Source organism: Numida meleagris, chromosome 16, assembly GCF_002078875.1.
Source record: "Numida meleagris isolate 19003 breed g44 Domestic line chromosome 16, NumMel1.0, whole genome shotgun sequence".
NCBI lineage: Eukaryota > Metazoa > Chordata > Aves > Galliformes > Numididae > Numida > Numida meleagris.
In genome coordinates this window covers 1,565,648-1,584,726 of record NC_034424.1, presented here as the reverse complement: position 1 = coordinate 1,584,726, position 19,079 = coordinate 1,565,648, and the positions used below count along the sequence as shown (strand labels likewise).

At 58.3% G+C, this 19,079-nt stretch overlaps 2 protein-coding genes across 2 annotated transcripts in view; both read right to left on the bottom strand.

The window, feature by feature from the left end:
* On the bottom strand, positions 2,387-4,789 carry TOR4A (torsin family 4 member A). Its single transcript, XM_021413641.1, has one exon. The coding sequence runs from the start codon at positions 4,754-4,756 to the stop codon at positions 3,254-3,256; it is 1,503 nt and encodes a 500-aa protein (XP_021269316.1). The 5' UTR covers positions 4,757-4,789; the 3' UTR covers positions 2,387-3,253.
* Positions 10,666-19,079, bottom strand: part of ANAPC2 (anaphase promoting complex subunit 2) — a 9,891-nt gene continuing 1,477 nt past the window's right edge. Inside the window, exons 2-13 of the mRNA XM_021413639.1 lie at positions 18,285-18,907; positions 17,310-17,442; positions 15,605-15,779; positions 15,335-15,454; positions 14,822-14,939; positions 14,570-14,751; positions 14,293-14,434; positions 13,834-13,909; positions 13,318-13,521; positions 12,296-12,425; positions 11,759-11,994; positions 10,666-11,127 (exon numbers count right to left, since the gene is read on the bottom strand). Coding sequence (XP_021269314.1) covers positions 10,915-11,127; positions 11,759-11,994; positions 12,296-12,425; positions 13,318-13,521; positions 13,834-13,909; positions 14,293-14,434; positions 14,570-14,751; positions 14,822-14,939; positions 15,335-15,454; positions 15,605-15,779; positions 17,310-17,442; positions 18,285-18,907 — 2,352 coding nt within the window. The 3' untranslated portion in view covers positions 10,666-10,914. The remainder of the gene's footprint in view (positions 11,128-11,758; positions 11,995-12,295; positions 12,426-13,317; positions 13,522-13,833; positions 13,910-14,292; positions 14,435-14,569; positions 14,752-14,821; positions 14,940-15,334; positions 15,455-15,604; positions 15,780-17,309; positions 17,443-18,284; positions 18,908-19,079) is intronic.

The following is a 19,079-nucleotide window of genomic DNA, read 5'->3' as shown; positions in this document are numbered from 1 at the left end:
AAGCTGATCCATTTTCCTCCGGACCTTGGATGAACTGCCCCAGTCACAGCTATTGCCAGCTGGCCTCGCTCTCTTCTTCCCTGCTCAAATTAAATGTTGCTTCCCTGTTGCACTGATGTTTTTAGTGACGATTACAGGGGGAAATGCATTGAAGCACTGAATCTGCTAGAGTTCCTCATTAGCTTTTCCTCCCCTTGTGCAGGACATGTTGTTAGGGTATGTGGGGATGGGCTGACTGCTGCCCTTGCACCTCCAGAAGCAGTACCCCAATTTACGCCCATCTGCAAGCACTGCTCTTGTGCTCCAGGCCAATGTCACACATCCACTGCAGTTCCTGGCAGAGCTATCGTGGCCAGAGGCACTGGGCAGCGAGGGCAAGGTCCCTCTGGGTGGCACCGAGGCGTGCACACTGCAGGAGGAGCAGCACTGGTGGCACTGGGGGACCAGGTAGCCCAGTATGGCCGGCACGATGCTGCGGCGCGTAACAGAGCAGTGTTGGTTTGGCACTGCATCACCTCTGTATCATCATCCCACGGCAAAGGAAATACAAACAGGGACAACTCAGCCTCATCAGACAGCACCCAACTGCGGAGGCGGCTTTGGGCAGGCTGTGGTGGATGGAGCCAGCTCGGATTAACTCCTTTTTAGGAACCCTCCATCACAAACTCCTTTTCCTGGAGGCAGCTGAGCCCACGCAGAACATGTACGTGCACCCGCTTCCTCGGGTTGGAGCCAGGATGTGTTACTGGAGAAATGCAGGGAAAACCCAACCACCTCCAGGGGCCTGGAGTGCAGGAAGGAGGATGGGGACATGGGTGGGACAGCTGTCCCAGGAACCCCCAGCCACACACACCCAGAATGCTCCAAGCCCACGAGCTCAGGGTGGTTCATTATCACTTGCTGTAAAAGCAAATCCTCCCAGCTTGCTTGCAGGAACGCTCGGAGGTTCAGCTGGTGTCCAGCTTTCAGCCCTTTCCCAGGAACAAAGGATCCTCCTGCGTCCAGAAAGCAGCCGGGAGGTTATCCCTGGTGATGATCCAACCGCAACACAGGCAGGGCCATCTCCAGCACCCAGAGCAGGAGACCACTTTGGGATGGAGCACAGGTCAGGAGGCCGGGGAAGGCTTGCAGCTGCATGTTGGGATGCACCACCACCCCCACTGGGGCTGCCCACAGCCCATATTCTGCCATGCTCCCATCCCTGGGCATCATGGAGCCGAGCTGCTTTGGAAGGGAAGGGGGCACATGAAACTGAAGCCAGCCATGCTTGCCCTCGGGGGGCTTTTCTGGGGTAATGGGGGGGTTCTGCCAATGCAGGTTGCACCCCAGACACAGCAGACAGCAAAGGGAAGGCTGTCTCCTTCCACGTCAGCTTTAGGCAGCAGGTGCTTCGGCCACGTGGCTCCGTTCCATGTTCCCCCCAGCTGCACGCTCAGCCCGGTGGCCTCTCCTGGCCCGCCCAGTACCTGGATGTGGGGTACAAGCACAGGAATGTGATGGCAGCTGGATCCATCTGAGAGCCCGGAGCAAACCAGGAGCCCAGATCCAGCAACACCACGGTGACGAGTCACCCAGCAATGCCCTAGGCCTACCACAGACAACCCACAGCCATCCTGCAGCCACCCCTGCCCCACACCATCAGCCGGCCCTGGGCACGCACCCATCGCTCAGCAAGAAGCAGACACTGTGTAATGGGCACTGGCTGGGCTGCAGCTGAGGCACGAGGAGGGCACAGGGCACTGCTGACCCCAGCGATGACAAGCAATTAGTTGTGTTTTGACTCACAAACACAGCCATGCCAACAGAGAAAAGCACGCTGCCTTGCTTTTCATTTTGATACAGAAATTTGAGACTAGGTTTCAAGATTGCAAGAAGAATCATTGATTTGTATGCTTGCAAGTCCAGCAAACATTAATTAGCGCAAAAGGGCAGTGCTGACTGTATTATCCCACTGGCACATAGGAGCATCTCCTTGGTCAGAGGAGCTCTCCAGTGCCAAGTGGATGCGGAGAGGCTCAGATTTCCTGTGTGACCATTAGTGAAACTCATGGGGCTGAAGTCTCTCGGGTAGTTCCTTTCCCTTAGACCATCTTCCCTTCCGTACAGCATTTGAGAAATGCTCTGTAGGTCTTGTGGGGCTCCGTGCTGTGGGTTACTGTGTGCCATCTCACAGCCCTGTACAGCGCCTGGCACAGACACGGCATTGCCAGGGATCCTGGGACAGCCTGGGGGCAGCATGGACAGCCACCGAGCTGGGGTGATGCCCAACCCCCCCCATCATACCCCTGGGCTTTGAGCAAAGCTGCAGGCCTTGCTCCCAGTCCAAACCGCAGCTGCATCAATCCAGAAGAGAAGTCTGGGAGGAAAACCACATTTCAGTCACATATGTGAAAAGTACTTTCAAATTAATTTATTCAAGATAGTTTGGATTTATTCCTTACAATAGCTCTGGAAGCAGAGGTTTGTGACGGAAGTCTTTGGAGACCAACAATTAGAAAGAGGCAAATCAAACAACCAGTGCAAACATCCACAGGATTACGTACGTGATAATTCACAGCAAATTGTAGAGGGGGACCTGGGCACAAAACCAAAACCTGAAAAAGCAATGCCATAAACACCTGCTCCGCCTGCCTGCCCAAAACAAAGATGTGCTGCTGCCGAGGTACTTCCAGGCAATGTGTTCTCCACTGGGTCTCAATGGCGAAGAACCTCTACAGGCCCTGCAGCACTGGGAGGAAGCCCGGCATTCCTGCTGCCCCGTGCCCACACAGCCCAAATGGTCTTTTCCAGTGTGTGCTGCCCAACAGACACCAGCTGCTATTTTGGGCTTTCTAGGTAATGAGTGTGGTAAAGTGTACCCAGCAGCAAAAAGCAGAAGAGCTCCCAGTGGAGACTGTGGGCCCGGAGACAGAGCGAGATGCGGCTCCATGCGCTGCTGAGACAGAGAACCCAAATGGGTTATGGTTTCTTCCTTCACTTGGTACTGCACAGCGTCTGTCCTCATTCTAATGAGTGCATGAGTAACAAACAAAGCATCTCCAAATTGCCATGAGGCTGTGGGGGCCTCGCTGGCCGGGCTGCATTCTGCCAACATGGGAACGCCTGGAGGAGAGGAGTGGTTGTGCTGCAGAGGAGCCCGTGCTGCCATCCCCTGCCCCAGGGCAGCCACTGACCCACTCTGCCCTGACGCCTTCCTGCATGAGCCCAGGACTGCGTAAATCCTGAGAACGGGACGTGTCTCTGCGGCGAACCCCTACAGCAGGTTGACTTTGGCCACAACCTGCTTGCAGCCCAGCCTGGAGAACTGCTTGTCACCTGTAGTGTAGTAGCTGAGCTGGCTGGCCAACCTCTCGACGTGGCTCTGCTCGGGGTACAGCCCTTCCCTCCTCATCTCCTCCAGGAAGCAGTCTATGACGTGACTCCTCTCCAGGAGAACAAAGGGGACGACGTCCGCCGCCTTCCAGAGCGGGTGGGCATGGCTCAGCACGGGTTGGATGATGCTCAGCAGCTCCTCAGCTCCGCTCCGCTGCTGCAGGAGCTCAGCGGATGCGTTCTGGATGACAAACTTGGTGATTTCACTACCTCCTATGTTGCTTATCAAGATGTAGATGGCGTTGAGGAACTCATTGGTTTGGTTGGGCTCAAAGAACCGGCTGAGAGTATCCAGCAGGACCGGAGACATGAGTTCAACCTCATCCAGAATGAACACTGGTATCTTCTCCTCGATTTCAGCTCTCGTAACCATGTCAGAAATCTTTTTAGACAAGTCTAACTCACAAGTCAGAGGAGCCGCGTCGCTCGGGCAGTGGTGCATGACAAAGTACTGAAGCACGAAGTCATTGTCCATGACGGAGCGAAAATGCTTGGCCAGCAGCCAGCCAACGTGGCTCTTCCCCACTCCCGTGGGGCCATTTAACGAGAGGACCAGCGGCTTGTTGTGGATGTGGGTAGCGAGATAGTCCTTCAGCAGCTGCATAATACTTTCCACTGCAAGCTTCTGCCCAAATACTTCCCGGTGCATTGTTTTCTCTAGACCATCGAGGTCATACTTTTGGAGGTTGTCATCCAGGTTCTCTATGGCGTTGAGGATCTGGAAGAAGATAATGACAATGAGCAAGAGGAGGCAGCGTTTGGCGTTGCTCTTCTCCTCCGTCGGAAGGTACCTCTTGGTTTTGTCGGGGTACAGCACTATCCGAGATTTCCTTCGTTTCTTTTTCCGCCTGGGTTTGCTCATCGCCCACTCTTCCACGGACGTGTCAAAGGTGAAGTACTGGGACGTCTTGAAGCCGGGCTGGTTAAAGAAGGATTTGGAGGAGCCGTACAGACCAGATCGGTTCAGGGAAAACTGCCTCTGGAGCAGCCGCGCGTGGACGGGCTCAGATGATTTTTCCTGGGGGAGCTCGAAGTGCAGCCGGCTTTTCTTCTGCACTCGGTAGCGCTGCTTGAGGCGGACGATTGCCCTCAACGGAGAAGAAATAAAAGAGATCTTCTTGGAAGCAGCGGGGATCTCAGCCTCAGGCATTTCTTCCCCTTCGCTCTCAGAGCAAGACTCCTCTCCCTTTGCATCAGTCTCGGCACAGAGCATCTCTCCTTCCCCTTCATTGTCAGAGCAGGGCATCTCTCCTTCCACGCTGCCGTCAGCACAAGGGCCCTCTCCTTTTGCACTGCTTTCAGCACAGGACACCTCTCCTGCTGCGTCCCCCATGGCAGTGGGAAGTTCTCCATCCACCTCAGCACCGGGCAGCTCTCCGTCCATCTCGCTCAGTTCTTACAGCCCACTCACATCCTCTTCTTTCTAAAGCAGAAAGGACAATGCAAAATCAACCTTCGTAAGAGCAGGAAGTGACTGACAGCAGCCAAACGAGGCGGGCTGGAACGAGCACGTGCAGACATCGGGGGGGGCCCAAGCACGGACCCCTGCGTGCAGCATCAGCCGCGAGCCAGGGGAGGGGAGGGCAGCCCGGGAGGGAGGGGCCCTGTTGGGTGGGGAGGGCAGCAGGATGCGGGCAGCTGGATCCTGCCCTGACCCCAAACTGCCCCTGCTGTGTTTCCTTACCACCTGCCGAACGCCAGCAGCACACAACAACGCACCTGCTCCTAGGCACGCGCACGCACACCCCTCCACGAGGAAGCAGTCGCCGAACACCGCAGGGATGGGGCGGGGGAAGCTCTGCCGCCCGCCGCGGGGGCTCCTTGGCCGCCACCCCCCGCCCCCAGCCCGCCCCACCCGGAGCCGCGCGGTCACCCCCCAGCGCCAGCTGCGTTCGAAACGCGCGGACGGAGCTCACCCAGCGAGCGGGGAGGGACGCGGCGCTGGGAGCGCGGAGCCCGGCGGAGAGCGGGGACCGAGGCGCGGGCGAACCGAGCCCCGGCCGCGCGGTGCCGGCTCCGTCCCCGCCCGGCGGCGCTGCCCGCGGGCCGTGACACGGGGGGAGGGCGCTTCCCCAGCGCTGACGCACGGGGACGGCGGCTGCGGTGACAGCGACGGGGCAGGAAGCGGGGCCGGGCGGGGCGAGCGCGGCCTCTCCCAGCGACCGCCCGGCACGCAGCCCCGGCCCCGAGCGGCGCGGTGTGTGCGGGCCGCCGCCGCCCGCCCCGGCACGTCGGCTGTCACGTCGGGGCGGCTGCGCCCGAACCCGGCTCCCGGCGAGCTCCATTAGCCCCGAGCGTTAATTGCTGACCCCGCGCGGCACTCGGCCGTGCCCGGCACCGAACCAGCCGGGCGAGATTCCTGCACGCAGCAGGGCGGGCGGCCGCGCCGGGTCCCCGCGCCGTCCCCGTGTCACCCCGGGACCGCAGCGGTGCTCCCCAGTCCCGTTCACTTCTCTCGCCCAGACGCCGCCCGAACCCCACGGCGCTGCCATCCCCAAGCGGCTGGGAGCAGCCCCGTGGCACCGCCATCCCAAAAGGTGGGGAGCGGCCGCACGGCTCAGCCAGCACTGCGCTCCCTGGGCCGCGGTCCCCGGGCTGTGGGATGTCACAGAGCTTCGCCTGGGGACGGTGCGCCCCCCCGGGCTGCCCCACACAAGGGCACCGAGGGGATAGGAAGGAGATGCTGTCGGGGTTCCCAGGAACGGGTTTCGGGGGCGGAGTGGTAACGCAGGGAGCAGTGGCACATCCCAAACGCTCCCAGCGGATGCTGCACGGGCACCACCTGCCGCGCTGCTGCACGGGGACGTGGCTCCGGCCCCTGTCCTGACAGCTGAGACCCCAACAGCTCATCCATCCCACGGCAGGGGATGGGAAACCCTGTGAATGAGGAGGGGTGCAGGGACCAATGCCCACCTCCAGCACCCGGGGACACCGAGAGCCAGGGCTGGCAGCGGGCCGGGGACAGCGGCACGGCAGGACGGGAGAACGGGAGAACGGGAGAAGCGGCGCTGGGAAAGGGAACCACTGGGAATTCCCCCGGGCTGGGAACGGCCACCTGCGACTGAAGCTGAGTGCGCGGGGGGGAAGTGCAGAGCAAAAGGGGGGGGCACGGGCAGAAGGGACGGGAGCGGGGGTTACAGCTCCGGAGAGACCCGGGTCACCTGAATCCCTGTGCCACCCCAGTCCTGTGCCCCCACCCCCCCGTGCCATTCACATCCCCGTGCCACCCCCGTCCCCGTCCCACGCGCCCAGGGAGCGCACCCCAGAACCTCGCCACGTCTCGCCGGGCGCAGCCGCCCCCCACCTCCCCGAACACCGCACGAAGGCAGCGGTGACGCAAAGCCCCGCATCGCGGCCGCTTCCCACCCGGCCCCGTCCGCCCACTGACCGTGGCCGGGCCGCGGGGTCCCGCTGCGCGTCCCCCGGCTGCTGCCACCCCAGCCCAGCACCGCGCTGCCCTCTCAGCCGCACGGCACCGGGAGGAAATGGCGCGGAGGAGTGGCCCTGCAGCACTTCCTCGTCCCGCTCCGTCCTCGCCCCGAGCGCGGCCGCCCGGCGTGAGGGCACCGATGGGGCCGGGGGAGCGCGCCGGCCTTGGGACACCGAGTTTGGGCGACGACGCGGGGAGCGACGGGCAGCGGGCTGGCAGCGGCGGGGTCACAGAAGGCCTTGGGGGTTACCGGGGGGTGTGGGGGAAAAGAAGGCAGACGTGGGGCAAAGCAGCGAGCATGGAGCAGCGCGTGGGGCTGTGCGGGTTTGCGCCCGGTGCAGCTCCGGGCTGATGCCCCCAGCCCTGAGCCAAACCTCCCGACAGCGGCACCTTCCACCAGCAGTGCCAATGGGGCGCGGGCTGCACCCACAGCTCGGTGTGCCCCCGTGCACCCACCTGGACCCCAGTGAGCTCTGCTGGGCGTTGTGCCGCGCTCCCGCTTCTGGTGAACCCCTGGGGAAAGCGCAGAGCGAGAAGCGAAACCCCCTGCTGCCAGAGCCACGGCCCAGGAGCAAAATAGGTGGGAAAAACAAAACCTCCAAAGTATTTCCCTTCCCTGCATGGACTGCGGCCATCAGCCCAGCAAATCCCCGCAGTGCAGGGACCTCAGCGGCACGGTGGGCTCACAGCCACAAAACAAGGCGTTTCGGGGGGTAAAATGGGGTTTTGCAATGGGAGAGTTCCTCCCCACCAGCACTTAGCATGGATGCATACTGTAAAAACAACACAGAAGCAATGACCCTCCCAGCCCTTGTTAAAAACAGCGGTGAGGAGAGCAAGAAGCTGCCACGTCCAGCTGAAGGCAGTGCAACGTGGGGGTGTGCAGCGGGATGGGGTTCCATGCAATGGGGCCGTGCTTGCAGCAGGGGGGCACTGCGGCTGTGGGGAACATGCACGTGCACTGGGGCACTGCAACAAGGTGGGGGCTATGGATAGGGGGAAGGCTGTGCAATGGGGGGCATGCATGTGCTCTTGGGGTGTGCAGTGGGGGAGGCGCATGCATGCAGGAAAGGCTGTGCAATGGGGGGAAGCTTGCACATGCTTTGGGGAAGCGCAATGATGGGGGGGAGACCACATGCATGCAGGGGGCCCTGCAGGTGGGCAGTGCCCTGGGCCACTCTCCTCCCCCCCAAATTCCAAGCCCCCCCACTCACCTCGGGGCGCCTGGAGCCCTGCAGCCCCCACTGGGGCCCCCGGGGAGGACGCAGCCAGGAGCAGCAGCTGTGGGCGCTGCACAGCCCTTCCTGCACGGCCAGGAATGCAAATCCTGCCCAACGCCGCCTCTCCCGTGGCTCAGCCCCACTGGGCCCCCCAGGAAGTAAAGGGGTGAGAAAACCCAGGGGAAGCTTTGGGGCACCCATCCCCTGCAGGCACTGGGACCAGGGGGTTCCCAGATCATTGGCAGCCAGTGCTGGGTGAGGGCACCCACACATCCCTGGTGCTGCTTTTGTTTTTACATCGAATTTAGCTCTTCCCTCTGCACCGTGGCATCGGTACGCTGGGTGCATGCAAATCCCATGGTGGCAACCGGGACACAGAACACCAGGGCTGGGGTGCGCAGGGGGTCACGAGTGGGGAGGCGCCGTGCTGCCCTCTCCCCAGAATGAAAGAATAACAGGAAAAAATAAAATAAATTAAAAAAAAAAAAAAAGAAAGAATGCGTAACCCTTCCCCAGCCGCCGGGTGGGAGCGTCCCAAAACCAAAAGCACAGCAGGAACACCGGTGGGGCAGGAGGGTCCATGGGGCAGGAGGGTCCATGGGGCAGGAGGGTCCATGGGGCAGGAGGGTTCATGGGGCACGAGGGTCCATGGGGCAGGAGGGTCCATGGGGCGGCCCCAGCACCGCTCGGCCCCATTTCACCGTTAGCAAAAATTTCCGACCTCCATCAGCAGACGTGGCCACACGTGTCCCCCATAACCCAAACAGTTTACATGCGGGCAGGAGCATCCCTTGTAGGGAAGAGGCATCCTGCTGGGTTTCTGGAGGGCTCTCTATAAACAGTTTATAAATAGAGCAGCGTACCTGGGGTGCTGGGCTCTGCTGGGACGAGGGGGCTTCCTCCGGCTGCAGTGCTCCCATCGCGCAGCGCGGGATGAGCCAGAAGCGCTGATTGTTATTATTTATACTTCTGGCTTGTTTCTTTTCTTCTTTTTTTTTTTTTTCAGCTTCCTTAGTTCAGCCTGAAAAATTCCTTCCCCAGCTTGTTTCAATTAGTTTTGAGCCTTTTATGTTTCATCCGAGCTGAAGTGTTCATTAAACCCGAGTTGTTCCTACTGTGACGCTTTGAAAGTTGGGCAGCGACGGCCGCCGCATGGCTCCGGGACAGGGACACCATGGGGACCCATGGCTCCGGGATGGGGACAGAGCACCCCAGCCAGCACCGCTCCGACCCAGCAAACCCACAGCTGGGTGACAGGGGAAAGGTCAGCACTTTCTCCCCCACAGAAACTGTGAAGTGTCCCCGTATCCCAAACCAGCGAGGAAAACCCCGCAGGAGCTGCTCCAGCAGCACACAGCAGGAGCCAGAGCGAAGCTGGGGGCTCTGAAGGCTTTTGTCTCCTGAGTCCTCGTCCTGTGGGTCCCGGGTGCAGCTCGCAGGGATGTCCCAAGCCATGCCCACGGCACAACAACAGCGGGGTCAGTGCTGCGTCCTCCACCCTGCTCCCCATCCAGCCCCAAATGATGAATCCAGTGCATGTCCTATGGGGGTCTGGTGGGCTCCACATTGCTGCTGGTGTGTTCAGCTTGGATTTCCTCCCCTGCCTGCTACTGTTTGGGACTTGCCACTGCTTATCTGTGCCTGGAGCAACGTCCCGCACATTTGCTCTAAAACCCAAGTTTTCCACCCTGCTCACGGCTCCTGCAGCACTGTGTGCACCCCAAGCCCAGCCACGTGCACCGCGCGGTCACACTGACCCAAAGTGCCCCCCCACGTCACCCCCGGGGCCACCAACCCGTTCCTCCACCTGCCCCAGGTCCCCAATACCACCGCCACCTTCAGCAGGTCCAGGGATCCCCCAGGGGGGATTTGTCCTCATGGGAAGGGCAGCACAGAGGCTCCCTGGGCATTGCTTCCAACTGCCAAAAGTTACTCCCCCCAACCTGCTCCAGCAGCCTGAGAGGAGGACACGTGGCATTTGTTCCCCTTCGGGATGGAGGGAAATCCCCGGTGAAGGCTGACCACGGGGTTCTGAGAGGTTGATTCAGTCCCTGCAGCACCAGGAATGTCTGAACAGTGAAACACAGCGCCCAGTTCCTGGCGGTGCAGGGCCACCAGCCTGGAGGAAGGGCCCACAGGGAAACAACAAAACGCGCTCCCGCCCATGGAGGAAGAGCTGCAAACCTGCACGAGGGAGATAAGCCCACAGCCACACTAAGGATGCCTGCGGTGCTGGGCTTGGCACACCAAGGATGCACAACTGCCACAGCAGTGGGTTTTAAAGGGAGAGGAGGACTCATAACATGGTAGAGCAGTGCCTAGATAGTCCTCACATCCCCCCCAGGACTAACCAGCCCACCTTGACAAACTGCTGCACCTCATCCTCTACAGCATTCTTCATCCCCCAATAAAAATATTCCACCCGTCTGTAAAGTCCTGAGCAAGGATAAGGGAACCCTGGGGTCTCCCTGGAACCAAAGCAGACAGCACAGCCCCACGCTTGTTTTGACACAAGGAGACACAGCCAAGAGCCAAGAGCCCCCTGCAAACCTCCCAGGGCTGCAGCGGTGCCTGGCCGATTGCGGAGCTCCAGCACGGGGAGGTGCTGCAAAGAGCACTGCTGAGAGGAGAGGAAAGTGCTGGTACCGACCCAGAGACGACTGCTGGGTTTTATTGACCACTGCCAGGGACCACACACTCATTTACGAGAGGAAAGTAACGCGGGCAGCAGCTCCAGCCCAGACGTTCTGCGGGCTGCACAGCGCCGCTGCTGAGCTGTCCTCCCCGTGTCCCCCATTGGGAGGGGGCACAGCACCCGCCCCCAGCACAGAACCTACCCAGCAGGATGCAGAGAGCTGGGCAGCACCGAGGTGACGCAGAGCAACTCGCAGCCTAGTTGCAGTTCTTGGGCAGGCGATAGACGCCTCCGGAGTAGATGAGCTGCTGGTCCCGCACCTTCTTCTGCAGGAAGCCCTGCAGCTCCTGTATGTCGATCTCCGTGACCACGGGGCCTGTCATCACGAACATCTTCAGCATGCTGTGGATCCTCTCCAAGGACAGGCTCTCCAGGTTGGTCAGCATGGCCTGGATGTAGGTCCAGAACAGCTGCAGGGAGGACACGCAGTAAAACGCCATCAGCACCATGAAGAAAAGGGCTGCTGCTGAGAGCCCGGCCTTTAAGGAGGAAACACCCAGGAGAGGACGAGGTCTCCTCAAGCAGCCGGAGCGGGGATGTGCCCGGCAGTACAGGCACGGCCCTCAGTGGATAAACGCAGGTAGGACACCTCCATGGTGCACAGCAGCACAACACAACGCAGCGTGACACACGCGGACAAAAGCAGTGGGAGCGTCCAGGGCCACCCCACGCAGACACAAAGCTCAGCCTGGCAGTGCAGGACACACCTTTCTGGCTCTAAGCTGAAAAACACTGGGTGAATCCAACTTAGGCCTATTTTCAAATATGAAATCAAGTCTCAGACCGCTACTCTTTTTTTAAACTGAACCCACACATTTACAAATGCCCAAAGAGTTGCAGGGGCACATTTCTGGAGCAAAGGCTGCCATCCAAGACCCGCATCACCGTCAGTTACGTGGATCATCAATCCACTTCAAAAACCCCTCAAGCCGGACTTGAGGAGAAAATGCAAATCCAAAGGGCAAATCAAATCCATCCCCCCAAACCACAAGCACTGGATGTCTGCGCTGTCCCACCCGCTCCGCGGGCACCCAGACACACCTGCAGCTCTTCCTCTTTCTGGTCAGCCTGCGAGGCCATGGCGGAGTCCCCCTCCTCATCGCTGTCTATCAGCACGACCTTCTCCCCCTGGTCCTTCTGCTCCTCCTCGATCACGGTGAAGGTGCCCGGCGGTTCCTCGCGCAGCACTCCCTGCTGCAGCCACAGCGTCATCTTACGCTTCAGCGACGTCACGGGCACCTTGAGCACCTCGCTCAGCTCCGCCAGCGTCCATGTACCTGCAGAGAGCGCGGGTATCGGGGAGGGGTGCAGGACACCTGCCCACCCCGGGTGCCAGGGTTTAACAAGAGGAGAGGAAGGCAGCCCAGGGCCGGGCAGCCACGTGCAGGGCCTGCCTGCAGGCACCGGGTGCTGAGCTGTGGCTTTTCTGCGCGCTGTCTCCTTGAAGAGCTGCAGCTCTGCCTCCAGCTGCCGTAGATCCAAGCTCCAGGCAGGTCCTGCCCCCCTTGACAGATCTCTCGGGCCCTATGGTAACGTGGCCCTTCCGCCCACCTCTGTGTGACACACCACCTCACTCACTCTTGGTCTGGAAGTGCAGGATGATGGCGGCATGCACGGGGGAGACGGACAAGGAGAGCGTGCGGTCGGCCAGCTCCACGTCCAAGCTCACCAGCCCCAGGTGGTACTTCCAGTTCAGGGTCCTCATGGCCTGGAAGAGGGGGAAGCGGCAAATCTTCCAGCCCCTCTCTTGCTACTGAAGCTGGCTGGCTGAACTCTATTCACCTCCAACAAAGACAAAGGCTGCTCCCACCACATGAATCTCTGTCCCACCATTATCCATTCCCCGCTCCCTCAAAAGGAAACACCCTTGACATAAGTTGTTGCCCAACCCTTGCCCAACACCAACATCCCTCTCCTGCCTGAAAACCTCTTCTCAAGAGAACAAACAGAAGAGTAACAGAGTACTGAGGAAAAGGGGCCCAACATGGACAGGATGTCACTCTTGCCACTACAGCACTAAAGCCAGCAAGTTTAGACCAGACTTAGGTGCCTAAGAACTGCAGTATCCACATAATTAACACTGGTACATTTTAGAAAACTCTCTTGCTTGACTGTGACCACTACTATCCAGGCACCATAAAGAGAGAAACAATAAAGAGGTGATGGCCTTAAGCTGCACCTGGAGAGGTTCAGGTTGGATATTAGGAGAAATTTCTTCTCTAGAAGAGTGTTGGTGCACTGGCACAGGCTGCACAGGGAGGTGGTGCAGTCACCGTCCCTGGAGGTGCTCCGTGATGTGGCACTTGGGGACATGGTCAGTGGGCATGGTGGGATGGGCTGATGGTTGGACATGGTGATCTTCGTGGTCTTTCCCAACTATCATGATTCTGTAATTCATTCTTCTGGCAATAGCTAAGCTGGTGTAGCTTCTAATCCACTTTCAAAGCTGGAGGGCTTTGGGATTGCACTGTAACACTGCAGGTGTAGCAGCAGCTACGCTGTCAGGGACGTTACAGGGACTTTGGAAGGACCATGCAAAATCACGCTACACAGAGGAGCTAGCAACACAAGACTCTTATGGAAGGTTAAGGAATCCTCACCTTCAATTTCTCATACTTCTTGGAATAGGCTTCCATGGCTTCCTTGACCTGCTCTGGAAGCTCCAGCTTCTCCTCCTTCAGTGGTGGCCAGAACTCACTTGACAGGATAACAGCCACAAGGCTGAACGGGGGCCTCTCCTCCTCCGGGAGCTTTTCTTCCTCATCACGAATGTTGGCGTTAATGCGCCGTGAGTCAGCCATGTCCTGGAGAAGGCAGAGGACGATAAGAGCCCTCCAACATCCAGAGCAGTGCACTGCAGGAAGGGCAGGGGAGGCACTGGCTCTGCAGCAGCCACCCCCAGCCAACAACCCAACGCATTGGGCTTGAAGAACAGACATCCCCAGTGCACTTCTGCCTATCACAAGTCAGCCCCCTCACCGGGATTCTCGTAACCCCATCTCCCTAACAGACCCTTTGTGGTCACTAAGTCTTTCTTCACCAATGAGCGCGAGCACCCAGAACTTGAATTTAAAAAAGCAAAAAGCAAATAATAACAACAGCAAAACGTCAATTACTTTTAACATGACTTCACAATAGTGCATCTGAGCTTCGCCGAACCGCAGCTTGAGCAGCTCCACGTTGCGGATTTCCCTGGTGAGAGAAGCAAAGGATCACACATGGGTTCCAAGAGGCAAAGCCGGGTTGCAGCTGGGGTTTCTTGATGGTTCATCCCTTTTTTGTACTTTGACACCTTCTGCTGACCCTAAGCAGCCCCTGCAGGTTGTCAGGGCTGCTAGAAAATAGGAGATGGAGCTCAGGGTGTCTGTGCTTCCACTTCCCTATGTGCTACCCTAGTAGTGCAAGCCAAGGGCAAGACAGCAGCAGGCAGCCAGTGGGACCTGAACTTCTAGATGTCACTCACAGTGGCAGAGAAGATGGCTCCAGAAGTGGCATTTTGTAGGCCCAAGTCTGAAGCAGAGCTCTGCAAGGTGATTTCACTTGGGAAGCCCCGGGGCAGGGCAGCTGGGTCTCACCTCTCGGCGCTGTAGTTGAACTGATGCAGCAGCCGGTCAGCCAGCAGCGTGCGGTACTCGTTGATGAACAGGTCCTTGCTGCCATAGATGCTCACCAGCAGGCTGATGATGTCTGAGGACCGGCGCTTGGAACTTGATTTCCCTATTGAAATGCAGCAGAGGGCAGCGTGAGATGAACAAAGCCCCAGCCCAGATTGACATAACCAAACGAGTGACTCAAGACTACAGCCAGCCGTGGGGAGACAGCGGGCTGCCTAGATGCCTGCTCTTAATTAACCTGGATCCGCATCAACCGGGTCAGGGACCCAGTCCCCTGGTTCTGAGATGTCATCATCACTCTCCTGGCCGTTCTCCAGTGTCACAGGGTCAGCTTTCGAGAGCTCATTTGCAAGATCACCGGAGCCCTCAGCATCCCCCGTGAGACCGGCCACGATCTGCCGCACCGTGTCCTCCCGTGTCCTGCCAAAAGGGGAGAAACAGAGCCAATGGAGGGAAGGGGGAGCACAGGGCTGCCCTGCGAGCCTCTTACCTTAGGTACTTCCTGATGGGCTCACAGGCGACCTCCAGGATAACCATGGAGGGGTCCAGCTCCCGCAGGGCCTTGATGGCCGAGATATACAAAGTGATGATGTCGGATGTGTTGACACCTACGAGAGGGGTAGGGGAGCAGCTCAGAGTTCCAGAGCATGGATTTGGACGCAAGAAAGGTTCTGTTAGAGCTATGGAGTTGGAGGCGAAGGGCTTGCTGCCCTATTGGCCCATCCACGTAGAGAGAACAGATCTTTATGGCTGAGAAACCAGCTCCAACCACAAATACAGGCTCAGATACTATCATAAAGCAACTTGGCCTCTCAACCCACCCGGACCAAAGCTAAACTTGGGAAGCAGAAGGGGTTGGGATGTAACCAGCTGCCGCTGCCCATGCATGCTCCAACACACACAGCACACGGAGTGCACAGCCCGGCTGCCTCTCGCCCAGTGAACACTCACAACCAAGCTCCTCACAGTGCCATGATGACATGCACGGGGATGTAAAACCCACCGGGATGCAGAAGTCGTATTTCCAGAGCACTTTTCAGGGAGCTGAGCAGCTGCTGCCTCAGGTTTGTTCTTTCCAGGCAAAACTTGAGGTCCTCCACAGCAGGCTTTGATTCTGGGAAATCTACAGATCAAGCAGCGGTTAGAAGCAGTGCCACGCTCCACGGGGAGACAGCGTGGCACCAGGAGGCGAGGGGATGGTGAGCACAGATCTACCACTCAATCCAAACCCAGTGGTGAAGGAACACACAGTGAACGCGTGGCTCACACCGACCTCGAATGATGCTGAACAGCTCTTCGATCAGCATGCTGGCATAGATGCGGTAGAAGAATCTCTGGACGTGGCACCGCCAGCGCTTCAGGGCGCTGCTGGCTTCTGGAGAGGGGCGAGCCAAGGGGCCATCCTGCAGAAACACTCTGCTGAGCCAGCCAAGCACCTTCTCGATCCACTGCAACAGCAGAGGGAGAGCACATGGATGGAGGACACCTCCGTGCAGCACAATATTCCATCCTGCAGAATTCTACAGTTCCTTTTCATCTACACTTGCAGAACTGTTCTCTTTATGGGAACAGGAGCACAGTGCCCATCTCAGCACCCTCAGCCCAGAACTTCAGTCAAGCCATCCCCAAACACTCCCAGTCCTACCCACCAAACACAGGCACTGAGACAAGACCCCGAGTACCGCTGCATAATAATATCCTACAACCTGATCAAAGAGCATCAGGAGGTTCATTTTATACACTGGAGATTTAATTTTCTACAGATAAATGACTACTTGTCATAATTCACGTGTACTCAACTACTACATCCAGATATTCAGAGCAAGAGGTTTTATTTTCTCCTTTAGGTGGCAAATGCTAAACACTACTTGAGGCAGTACTTGAGTATTAATGGTTATTAGGTGTTATTATTTTTTTATAACCAGGTTTGGGAAGCCTGAAAAACGCTCAGTTCGGGTGTTGTGTGCTGATGTTAATGCTTGGTTGTCTGCTTGACCAAGGACTGGAGGAGTGCACGAGTTCTGCCCATAGAACTACAAGGCAGAAGAACCTGCTGCAGCACAGAGCACCCAAGCACCAGTTCTGGGCACAAGTGGAAAAGTTGAAAAGCGTTCTCCTAAAGAACAAAAGGAAAGGGCGGTCACCGATGCAAAGCACCCCGGTGGTGAGGAACACCTTCATCAAACCATTTTCCCCAGGAGTTTGACTCTGAGCGCCCTTTGCAGCAGGGCCAGAGAAGAAAGCGCTGCACAGCAACCGAAGGGAAGCAAACACCAAATCACGGCCAATGTTTGCAGACAACAAAAGCGCCCAGCGTGGCACACAGCGAGGAAACCAGGACAACCGCACGGAGCTGCCTGGTTCGCATGGCAACCTGACCTCATGCGTTGTTCGTCAGCGCGGGCCGACGTAAGGCCACGCACCAAGGAACAAAGAGCGCGGAGCGAGTGCGTGGGGCACAGCCCGTGTCCCTGAGCAGCCATAACCTTGAGAGGAGCTTTAAGGTCGTGCAGAACAAAGAGCTCAACACGAACTCGGTGCAAGGCAGCAGCGAAAGAACTGAGGAGGCGCAGGGAAGGACTCAGGGCAAGAACACCACCTGCCGGCGTCAATTCCTATTGTAAAGGGAGGCTGGTGATTTACGGCAGCAAACCAAGACATGGGCCACCGACACGCAGGGAGGGCCGGCTGCAGGCTGCATGGCACGCTGCCTTCACATCGTTTGTAGAACAGAACCACAGAAATTGCTTCATTAACAGGGACACCACCAGGTGAAACACAACGGCCTGCTGTGCGCAGGGCAGAGCAGATCCCCTCCTCTAGCATTAAACCAAAATGTTTTAACCACTCCTTTTCTGCCAGAAGCAGTGGAAGTCACAGCCCAAGACCGAGGAATTCAGGTGGAATTGGGAATTTAGCACCGGGAGCAGCTCCACACCTCCAAAGCGAGGCCCCGCGTGCCCACGTGCCTTCCTTACCTCCTGGAACTCATTCAGGAAGGAGTGCTCGTATTCACCCCGGCAGCGCCGCTCCATCCTCTCCTTGATCATCCTGTGCAGGATGGTTGTGACAGCGTCAGCGCTCACTCTCTCCAGCAAATTCAGCCGGCGGCTGCGGACACAGGGACCTGAGTGAGAGCGAGCAGCAGCACAAGCACACAGAGAAAACCGAACTAACAATGCTGACAGAGCGCACCTGCCACCCTGGGTGGTGCACAGGTGCAGGCATAGCTCTTAATTTAAACACTCTGATGGCCAGCAGCGATGCACGACATACATAATACATCACACGACTGCTATCCCATCTCCTTCAGAAACATTGCCATAGGATTATAGAATCACAGAATTGTTTGATTTGGAAGGGACCTTTAAAGGCCATCTGCTCCCACTCCCTGCAGTGCACAGGGACACCCCCAGCTCCATCAGTGCTCAGAGCCCATCCCCTGACCTTGTCTGTCTGCAGGGATGGGGCAACACCAGCCCTCAGGGCAACCTGTGCCAGTGCTTCAACGCCTTATTGTAAAAAACCTTCTCTTACATCCAGTCTAAATCTCCCCTCTCTAAGGTGGAAACCATTTCCCCTTGTGCTATCACAACAGACGCTGCTAAAGAGTCTGTCCCCCTCTACAAGACACTACTGCTATCCCATCTTATTCAGAAACATTATTTCCTAGCTACCCAAAGCTTTTTCATTTAGAGAAGTTTCCTTCTTTGGCACAGAAGGCCTTCAGACGACGTTCGCATCTCCAGTGAGAGGCACTTCTGTCCAAGGACCACCCCAGTGCAGCCAGCAAGCAGCTGCAGAAAACCACGTGAGAAGATCCCGACCCAGAACCCCTACCCAGGATACAACTTGCTAACCCCACGCACAACTCCTCCAGTTCTCAGCCATGAAGAAACCCGGGGCTGCTGCCCTCGCAGGACAGCTTGCTGACAGCCCCGTGCCATACGTACAGAATGTCATTGAGCTGCCGAAACCGCTCCATGGCCGTGGGGCACCAGCACTGCTTCCTCCTGCTGCCGCAGCCCGCGCACGCCGCGCTCTCTGCTCCGCTCTCCTCCGTGTCACTCTCCTGCTCGGCCTCGCTCATGCTGCTCTCGCTCTCGTTCATTCCTTCTTCTCCCTTCTTCCACTGCCGCATGTATATCCGGAAGGTGCGGCTGTAGAACTGCTGGATCATCTCCTGGAAGGGCTTGGTGGTGGAGAAGAAAAGGATGGCTTTGAACATGGTGTAGACCTTCTCCCGCAGCGTCTGAGCGCCCGTCCCCAGGAGCAGGCCCGCCTTGGTCCAGCCCTCCAGGAGCTCCATGCTGCTCAGGTAGGGCTCCAGGCGGCACTTGAGAAGACAGAAGGCGTCCAGAAGGAGCGCGGAGCACCGCTGCTCCTCCGCCGTGTTCTCATACTGGCCGACGCAGTTCCAGAACTCGGGAGCGATGTGGGCCTGCAGGTCTGTCTGCAGCACCTCCAGGAACCACTCCTCCACCGCCGTGTGCAGCCCGTAACAGCGCAGCACCTCCAGGGCGGCCCGCAGCTCGGCATCCTGCAGCGGGCCCACGGGGTCACACCGCGCTGCTGCCTGGGGAGCAGAGGGGACAACACGTTGAGTACACAGCCACTTCTTCACATCCCATCCCTCCATCCCTGGATGGGGCCCTGGGCAGCCTCATCTGGTGGGGCACAGCCAGCCCACAGCAAGGGTGGGTGGGCTGTAAGGACTACTCCAACCCAACCATTCTATGGTTCTGTGA

Excerpts from the sequence above, each read along its gene's own strand:
- TOR4A (XM_021413641.1), bottom strand. The coding sequence starts at position 4,756 with ATGGACGGAGAGCTGCCCGGTGCTGAGGTGGATGGAGAACTTCCCACT.